We start from the raw sequence: 9,362 nt of genomic DNA on the forward strand, positions 1-9,362 counted from the left end.
ATGAATGCTCGAGGTGATCGCTTTGGCAACTGTGGGCTTAGACATGACACTTATAAGAAATGTGATACTCAGAACATCTTGTGCGGCCGAATCCAGTGTGAAAATGTTGATACAGTACCTTCTTTGGAGGAACACAGCACCATAATTAATACGCCCCTTGGCAATAGGCATTGCTGGAGTACAGATTACCACGCTGGAATGGAGATACCCGATATTGGAGCAGTGAGAGATGGGACTCCTTGTGGCACAGAAATGATGTGTATTAATAGGGAGTGCAAGAAAGTGTCTCTCTTGAAATATGATTGCAATGTCACAAAGTGTCATAATCGAGGAATATGCAACACTTACAAACATTGTCATTGTGATGATGGCTGGGCCCCTCCAGACTGTCTAAACCAAGGTAATGGTGGCAGCATTGACAGTGGACCTCCTCCACCAGGGAACACTTCAAAACGTAGTGTCAACATGACAGGAATTATAGCAGCAATTGTATTTCTTGTTTCTACTATTTTTGCTGTTTTGGGGCTTGGTATTTATTTCAGGAAGCGTCTGAGAGAGCGGTTTGTAAAAAAACGAGATAAAACATATGAAGAAGGTGTAAAAGAGGAAGAAAATCCTGTCCCAACTGAATCAGAGAATTGAACAATACACTGAATGTGTCAAATAGATGTGCAGGAAATAATGGACAGTATTATGCAGTGATACATTTAAGTTTCTAAAGCTTTTTAAGCCCTTCTTCATTTGTCTACTAGGCACAATAGGACAGAGCTCTGCAATGTGTTGATGTTGTCTGCAGTCTCTAACTCTCAGAAGTATCTCCCTTAAGCCCACTGGGGAAAAGAATGTGGAGGAATGCTAAATACTTTCAGCAAAAGCCAGGCTCTGAATAAAGTCCCATTCTCACAGAAACCAACATAACCACTAATGTCATTTGAGTAACTGAGGTGATATCCTAAAATATGCCTGCTGTAGAGCAGTAAAAAGGCAACAAAACACTTTAACAGCTGAGCATCACAACGTTACGTAATCTTAGTGATTCCATGTCTTCATATCAAAGCAACTGAAGAATGCAGAGAACCGTGGAAACAAAATGTTAGAATGACAAAATGTTGATTTGTTTATCTAATTTATTCTTCATACTTTAAAGAAGGTAATCCAAAGTGATTTATAATATAAAAACAAACCCATACTGTACATTGAAACCAGCAGAAAATAAAATAAAAACCAAAGATAAATGTAAAATAAAATCCCATTTTTAAAAGGCGGGATTAAAACATTCCAACCACTGGAGACCACAGATAACTAAAAGCAAAGGTCTAGCAAAAGAGGGGGGAGTTTTTGCTTAGTGCCTAAAGCTATTTCTTCATGATGCCAGGTGAGCCTCCTCAGGGGGAGCATTCCATAAGTAGGGAGCCACCACTGAAAAGCCCCCTTCTTGTGTTGCCACCCCCAGAACTCCTGAGGAGGAGGCACAAGAAGAAAGGCCTCAGATTATTATTGTAGGGTCTATGCTGGTTTATACGGGGAGAGGTGTGAAGTAGGCACACTTATTTGAAACAAAAGGAAACTAAAGCCCAGGGAATGAGGCTGCTAGTCACCGAGACAGCTAATCTTACACAGTGGCATCTGGCTTTTTGCTTATAGTCTGAGGTCTGCACTTGCTCAGAGTCCAGGCTGGCACTGTTTTGAGCCTGGTCCTCAGCTATCCATCTCTCCACTGTAAATGGAGAAAACCACCTTTCTTTGTTTCTACAGAGATTCCTTACAAATAAAAGGCAAGTGTAGAAAACCAGGACGTACCTCTGTAAAAAAACACACACCCTCATTTCAGAGATAACATGTTTTTCTGCCAGAAAAAGTATTAGAAAAAGTTAGTCTGTTAAAGCCTATAAAACAATTTGTTCTACCAAGACACTCTGCTGATTTACTACAAATTCATATTATCCCAAAGATGTATTTAAATCAGTTTGTATGTGTGTGTTGTATAATGTTGTAACTCTTTGTGACATATTTCAATTACATATTACTTTTCAAAACTGCTTTGAGGTTTCCCCCCCTACAATCAAGTGGTATATAAATTTTATTAAATAAACAAACAAACAAACATTTGCAGTTGCCGTCATCTTTTATAAAATCAAAATTACATTTAAAAAGAACTAGATTAAGTCAGTAGGGCAGAGACTCTTAATCTCAGAGTTGTGGATTCGAGCCCATGTTGGGCAAAAGATTCTTGGATTGCAGGGGGCTGGAGTAGAAGACCTTCACGATCCCTTCAAACGCTACAATTCTATGACTTTATGATAAGAGAGTATTTTAATTTCTTTATAAAAATGTATTCTGCTTAATATATATTTAGAGTGTGACCCGTAACACTCAGTAAATCAAAATAAAACTATTTGTCACAAATAAAATTGATTTTAAAACAAAAAAAATTCCTTTCAGTAGCACCTTAAAGACCAACTAAGTTAGTTCTTGGTATGAGCTTTCGTGTGCATGCACACTTCTTCAGATACACTGTGCATGCACACGAAAGCTCATACCAAGAACTAACTTAGTTGGTCTTTAAGGTGCTACTGGAAGGAATTTTTTTTGTTTTGACTATGACAGACCAACACGGCTACCTATCTGTAACTAAAATTGATTTTGTCGTGAAAATAAAAGAAAAAAATATTCTGGAAATCCATTATCATGTTTTAAATGCAATGGAATTTTTAAAAGCCATGTCAGATTTCTGGTGTTGAAAGTGCCTTAAAAGCTTCAAAAATAAGTCATGCCAGACCAATCTTTTTTTTTGATGGAATTACAAACTTGGTGAATGAGGGAAATGCTGTGGATATAGTCTATCTTGATTCAGTAAGGCGGTACCTGTTTATCTACTTGCACTGGTATGCAAACAATACTGCCAATGGTAGTTCATGAGGAAGCTCAGGCTCGATGACCTGGGTCTGCACTAAGAGACAGCCAAGATGGTCTCTGGCCTCTTCAGCAGCCTCAGCTTTTGTAGCTGGACTCATAACTACAACATAACTAAAGTAGTCAAAAGCAATAAAGAAAACATAAAAAATATACAACCAAACTGAACAATTTCCACATACAGTAAATCACAAGATCTATAATAAAGATACAAAAAACCACCAACAGCAGCAACCACCAACCCTCCCAACAAAATCCGGCAAACAACAACACCCCAGCCCAAGGGTGTGTTCAGCAGTCTCAGCTTTTGTAGCTGTAGTCAGTCAGGGCCCCTCCCTCCTAGGTCAGGTGGGAAAAGGCTGCAAGGCAGAGAGCAGGTCTTCCAGGACTCGCAGCCAAGAGTCACAGCCAAGATGCCCTTGGGATGAGGGGCAGCTGCCCTGTATGCCCTGCATATGTGTTGGTGGAGGAAGGAGTGAGCCACCTCAAAATGAGTAGACACATTGGAGAATTTTGAATGTGAGCCTTTTCATCAAAAGGACCACATATGCAACAGCTACAGTGTGACTCTGTGGACCAGATGGACAAGTAAAGACTTCCTATAATTTGTTTTAAAAACACCTTCATATAAAATTTATAACATTTGATACAAACTACTCCAACCTGCGGGTGGCGCTGTGGGTAAAACCTCAGTGCCTAGGACTTGCCGATCACATGGTCGGCAGTTTGAATCCCCGCGGCAGGGTGAGCTCCCGTCTTTCGGTCCCAACTCCTAGCAGTTCGAAAGCACCCTTAAGTGCAAGTAGATAAATAGGTACCGCTTTCTAGCGGGAAGGTAAACGGCGTTTCCGTGTGCTGTGCTGGTGCAGGCTCGCCAGAGCAGCTTCATCACGCTGGCCAAGTGACCCGGAAGTGTCTCCAGACTGCGCTGGCTCCTGGCCTCTTAAGTGAGATGGGCGCACAACCCTAGAGTCGGACACGACTGGCCCGTACAGGCAGGGGTACCTTTACCTTTACTCCAACCTGCATCTAATATCATATTGTAAATTTATGAGATTTATGGATTTAGGGCGTTATACAAATATAATAAAATAATAATCATTAAAAATTCCCCCTTTGCATTACCTGCTATTGCTGCATATTGCTGGCCAAATCTCTGTAGAGCAGGCAACTTGCTGTTCACATATCCTGCTTCCAGCCCTTCAGTGGCACAAGAAATAATATATCTATACCAAATTTGTTCATGACAAGGCCATAGGAACTCCTGCTAGCGTATAGCTGTCAACGTTTCCCTTTTTCTAAGGGAAATTCCCTTATTCCAAATAGGATTCCTCACAAGAAAAGGGAAAAGTTGACAGCTATGCGACTAGGTATTCTTCCATTGCCTTGCACTCAGTTCCCATGATTACCTGACACTATGGTCCTCAGCCTATCAGCACTCCTTTCTGTTCTTCCTGTTAAGTCCCCTGTCAGGCACTCTGACCCGCTTCCCGCTCGCCCAGTCTCTGCATTCTATTCTGTCCCTAATCACCAAGGCCCGCCCACATTCCAAAGGTAAATCTACAGACGGTTGCTATCATCAGAATCCTTCTCTCTCTGTAGGAGTCTCCTTCCCATTTTGCTTTGGGCCCACAATAGGCCATCCCATGGGGTGCCTTAGTGCATTCTTTCACCTGTCAGGGAAGATGACAAGCAGTCTTCCCTGGCTGCTGGTGCAGATCTCATGGAATGTGTTGAGTGAGACTGTAGGTCAGAACCCTCCACAGGGCTATAGGTATGCCTCCTATGAGATGATTGTCCCAAGGAAATTAACCCCCCGATATGGACAAAACCCCCACACTATCACTTACTTGCTGCAAATTGAGGGGAAGGGCCACATCGTGAAGCTCAGGAAAAAGAAGAGCTTTGTGCCTAAACATTTCCCTGTCTTCACTTACAGTAGGGAGGGGGACCTTCAGATGGACTATCCTTTCATCAGAGATGACTGCTTCTACCGCGGCTTGGTAAAAGGCCATCCTGCCTCTCGAGTCACCCTCAGCACTTGCTCAGGGGGACTCAGGGGTCTGTTGCACTTAGAAAACCGCACCTATGAAATCGAACCTGTTCAGGCACCTTCTACTTCTCAACATGTGTTGTATAGATTGGAGGAAACTGTGGATGCTGTACGAATGAGATGCGGGCTAACAGAGGAAGAGCAAAGACACCAAGAGGCCATGATCCAAAGCACAAATAATGTAACAGTTCAAATTGATGCGAGAGTACCCTGGTGGACACACACCAGATACTTGGAGCTTGCCATTGTGATAGAACATGAACGATATGTCAGGTTTGACAGAAATGAAAGTCGTATTGCTTTGCAAGTTCTAGATATTATCCATGCTGCAAACTCAATATATGAGCCACTTGCTGTTGAGTTGTCTATAGCTGGCCTGGAGATTTGGTCAGAAAAGAACCTCATAAAAATCGAAGACACAATAGAACAAACACTGCTCAATTTTGCCACGTTTGTAAGAGAGTCACTAAGTAAACATATAGATCTTGATGCTGCTCACTTATTTGTATATAAAAGTTTTGGACCTACAGTTGGATTAGCGTACGTAAGAACAATTTGTCTTGCCCACTGGGCAACTGGTGTTGAGTCATATATGACTTACAGTTTGTTTGATTTTACAGTTATATTTGCCCATGAATTAGGACATAATCTTGGAATGAAACATGATGAAAAATACTGCACGTGTGATCGACATGCTTGCGTTATGGCTGCATATGGAGTAAGCACAGATAAGTTTAGCAATTGCAGTTACAAGGATTACTTCTCAGTAAGGAACAGACAGTGTTTGTTAGTTCCACTAGACCCTGATCTAATGTATAAACTTGCATACTGTGGAAACAAAGTAGTGGAAGATAAAGAGGAATGTGATTGTGGCTCAACAGAGCAATGCAAGTTGGATCCATGTTGCCAGTCTAATTGCATGTTGAGTCCAGATGCCACTTGTGCTTTTGGAGAGTGCTGTGTTGAGTGTCAGTATCTTCCAGTTCATAAGGTTTGCAGAGAACAGGTCAGCAGCTGTGATCTCCCCGAGTATTGCAACGGGACTTCAGAATGGTGTCCTGAAGATGTTTATGTACAAGATGGTGCCCCGTGTAGTGATGGGGCATATTGCTATCATGGGAATTGCACAACTCACAATGGGCAATGCAAAATGATCTTTGGCAACAAAGCAACCAGTGCATCAAAGGATTGCTTCAGTGAAATGAATGCTCGAGGTGATCGCTTTGGCAACTGTGGGCTTAGACATGACACTTATAAGAAATGTGATACTCAGAACATCTTGTGCGGCCGAATCCAGTGTGAAAATGTTGATACAGTACCTTCTTTGGAGGAACACAGCACCATAATTAATACACCTCTAGGCAATAAGAAATGCTGGAGTACAGATTACCATGCTGGAATGGAGATACCTGATATTGGAGCAGTGAGAGATGGGACTCCTTGTGGCACAGAAATGATGTGTATTAATGGGGAGTGCAAGAATGTGTCCCTCTTGAAATATGATTGCAATGTCACAAAGTGTCATAATCGAGGAATATGCAACACTTACAAACATTGTCATTGTGATGATGGCTGGGCTCCTCCAGATTGTCTCAATGAAGGCTATGGCGGCAGCATTGACAGTGGACCTCCACCACCAGGGAAGGCTTCACAGCATATTGGCATCATTATAGGAATTATAGCAGCAATTGTATTTCTTGTTTTTACTGTTGTTGCTATACTTGGGCTGGGTAATTATTTCAGGAAGCACCCAAGAAAGCGGTTTGTAAAAAACCCAGAAAGAACATATGAAGAAGATATAAAAAAAGGAAGAAAATCCTGTCCCAACTGAATCAGAGAATTGAACAATACACTGAATGTGTCAAATAGATGCACAGGAAATAATGGACAGTATTATGCAGAGATACATTTAAGTTTCTAAAGTTTTTAAAGCCCTTCTTCATTATATCTGTCTACTAGGCACAACAGGGCGGAACTCTGCAATATGATGAAAAATACTGCACTTGTGATTGACATGCTTGCGTTATTGTTGCATACCAAGCAAGCACAGATAAGTTTAGCAATTGTAGTTATAAGGATTACTTCTCAGTAAGGAACTTTCAATGTTTGTTAGTTCCACCAGTCTCTGATCTAATGTATAAATTCGCATCCTATGGAAACAAAATAGTAGAAGATAAAGAGGAATGTGACTGTGGCTCACCAGAGCAATGCAGATTGGATCCATGTTGCCAGTCTAAGTGCATGTTGAGTCCAGATGCCACTTGTGCTTTTGGACAGTCCTGTGTTAATTGTCAATTTCTTCCAGCTCAGTCTGTTTGCAAAGAGAAAGTTCATGCCTGTGACCTTCCTGATTACTGCAATGGGACTTCAGAGTTGTGTCCTGAAGATATTTACGTACAAGATGCTGCCCCGTGCAGTGATGGTGCATATTGCTATTATGGAAATTGCACAACTCACAATGGACAATGCAAAATGATATTTGGCAACAAAGCAACCGGTGCATCAAAGGATTGCTTCAGTGAAATAAATGCTTGAGGGGATCGCTTTGGCAACTGTGGGCTTACACATGACACTTATATTTCCGAAGGACTTGGCTGGAGGAAAATGAGCTTTATAAGCTTGGCCGAGCGGAGATCCCGACAGGGCCCTACATGGTTGGCACCTATGGAAATAGAAAAACTAGAAATATCCTTTTTGAAATCAATTACAATACAATTGAATTTTGAAAAGCAGTGTTGAATTGCCTGGTATTGAATGTGATTTGCATACATTAATAGTATATAGTTATTGTGAACCTTCAAAGTTGGATCAAACTCAATGTGACACATGAAGGTGACTGGATCTTATGAGATTATTCATTGTTAAAAAGCAGAAATATGGCACACCAGATTAGTCATAGATAGTGACATTGAAGGAAGAAGGAATTTAAATATTTTGTCCTATACCTTTTCCTTGTTGACTAAGGCAATTGAGTGCATTTCTCTGGAAATGAGCTGCGTGCCTGCCAGTTGTTCCCTTTTGATGTTGCTTGTGTGAGCATGCAAGGGAGCCAGGCTGGTGGTCCCTGGGTTGAGCCAGGCAGGTCAACCTGATTTGGACAGCTGGGCTGTGGGGTGTGCACGGCTCTATTAAATACAACCTATGAAATCAGCTCTCGGTAATTAGCCTACCTCTTCACAAAATACACCCTACTTTCAGAAGTCATCATTTTTTTAAAAAAAGCAGAAAAATATATGGTATAGGGCTTTTTAAATGTGATTCTTTGGTTGAATGATTGCAAATCCATTTTACCTTCAAATGGCATTTAAATCACCGTACACCGATCTGGGGGCAATGTGCACTTATATTTCATTACTGGTGACTTATTTCAATTAAATATTAGTTTTGAACATTTGCAAATGACCTTTAAGTTTTGTTTTCTAAAGTGGAATAAAGCGATAATTACATTAAGAGAATATATATACAGTGGTACCTCAGGTTAAGAACTTAATTTGTTCTGGAAATCCATTCTTAACTTGATACTGTTCTTAACTTGTAGTACCACTTTAGCTAATGGGGACTCCCGCTGCTGCCACGCCACTGCCACACGATTTCTGTTCTCATCCTGAAGCAAAGTTCTTAATCCGAGGTACTATTTCTGGGTTAGCGGAGTCTGTAACCTGAGGCGTCTGTAACCCGAAGTACCACTGTAAAACATTAAACATTAAAAAAACCTTCTATATATAAGGCTGCCTTTATATTTCTTCTAAAAGTTGTATAGTTATTTATCTTCTTGACAACTGATGGGAGGGCATTCCACAAGGCAGGCGCCACTACCAAAAAGGCCCTCTGCCTGGTTCCCTATAGTTACGATAATGAAGCATTGCAGCTGCAAAGTCCTAGCTTGAAGTGTAAACATGATGGGAATGTTGGGACTGCTGTGGAAACAGGGGCAGTCATTTCACAGTGCGCAGCACCGGAATTACCTCAGAGTGTAATATGAGCTGTACAGGATGTACAGGGAGTGTTTGTCACAACACTGCTGGAGTATGGATAGAGCAGTCACGTTTTTTGTATTGCTGCCAAGACAGAAATAAAAGCATGTAAATACGTTTCTGTCTATCTCTTTCCCCTGCCTGGGGGAGGCAGGAATAAGGGGTGTGTTCTTCTCACGTTTGAGAAGAATCGCCGATCGAGACCTTGCCTGCGTCTGCTGGGGAATGCAGCCAGGGAGGTCTGCTGGGGAATCAAGCCGGGTGCCTGGACTGCTGCCAGCTTCTCACGAGAAGGGCTTGAATTTCCCAACAACTTCACTTTCTTCGGTGAAGGAACTTCTAGAAGGCTCTCAGGCCTTGTGGGCGGCGGGGGGGGGGGGTTGCAGTGATTTTTAGGAAGTCATTAGTTTGCACCAGGCGTC

At 41.7% G+C, this 9,362-nt stretch overlaps 1 protein-coding gene across 4 annotated transcripts in view; it reads left to right on the plus strand.

Moving 5' to 3' along the window:
- The window catches only part of LOC309357736 (disintegrin and metalloproteinase domain-containing protein 20-like), a 35,588-nt gene extending 28,050 nt beyond the window's left edge, over positions 1 to 7,538 (plus strand). For 3 of the 4 annotated variants that reach the window (XM_081890093.1, XM_081890094.1, XM_081890092.1), the window contains one exon: positions 4,853 to 7,538. In XM_081890093.1, coding sequence (XP_081746219.1) covers positions 4,853 to 6,797 — 1,945 coding nt within the window. In that variant the 3' untranslated portion in view covers positions 6,798 to 7,538. The remainder of the gene's footprint in view (positions 1 to 4,852) is intronic. The other variant, XM_081890095.1, reaches the window with a different exon arrangement.
- Positions 7,539 to 9,362: the final 1,824 nt, after the last annotated feature.

Source organism: Podarcis melisellensis, assembly GCF_964234715.1.
Source record: "Podarcis melisellensis genome assembly, chromosome: 1".
Classification (NCBI taxonomy): domain Eukaryota; kingdom Metazoa; phylum Chordata; class Lepidosauria; order Squamata; family Lacertidae; genus Podarcis; species Podarcis melisellensis.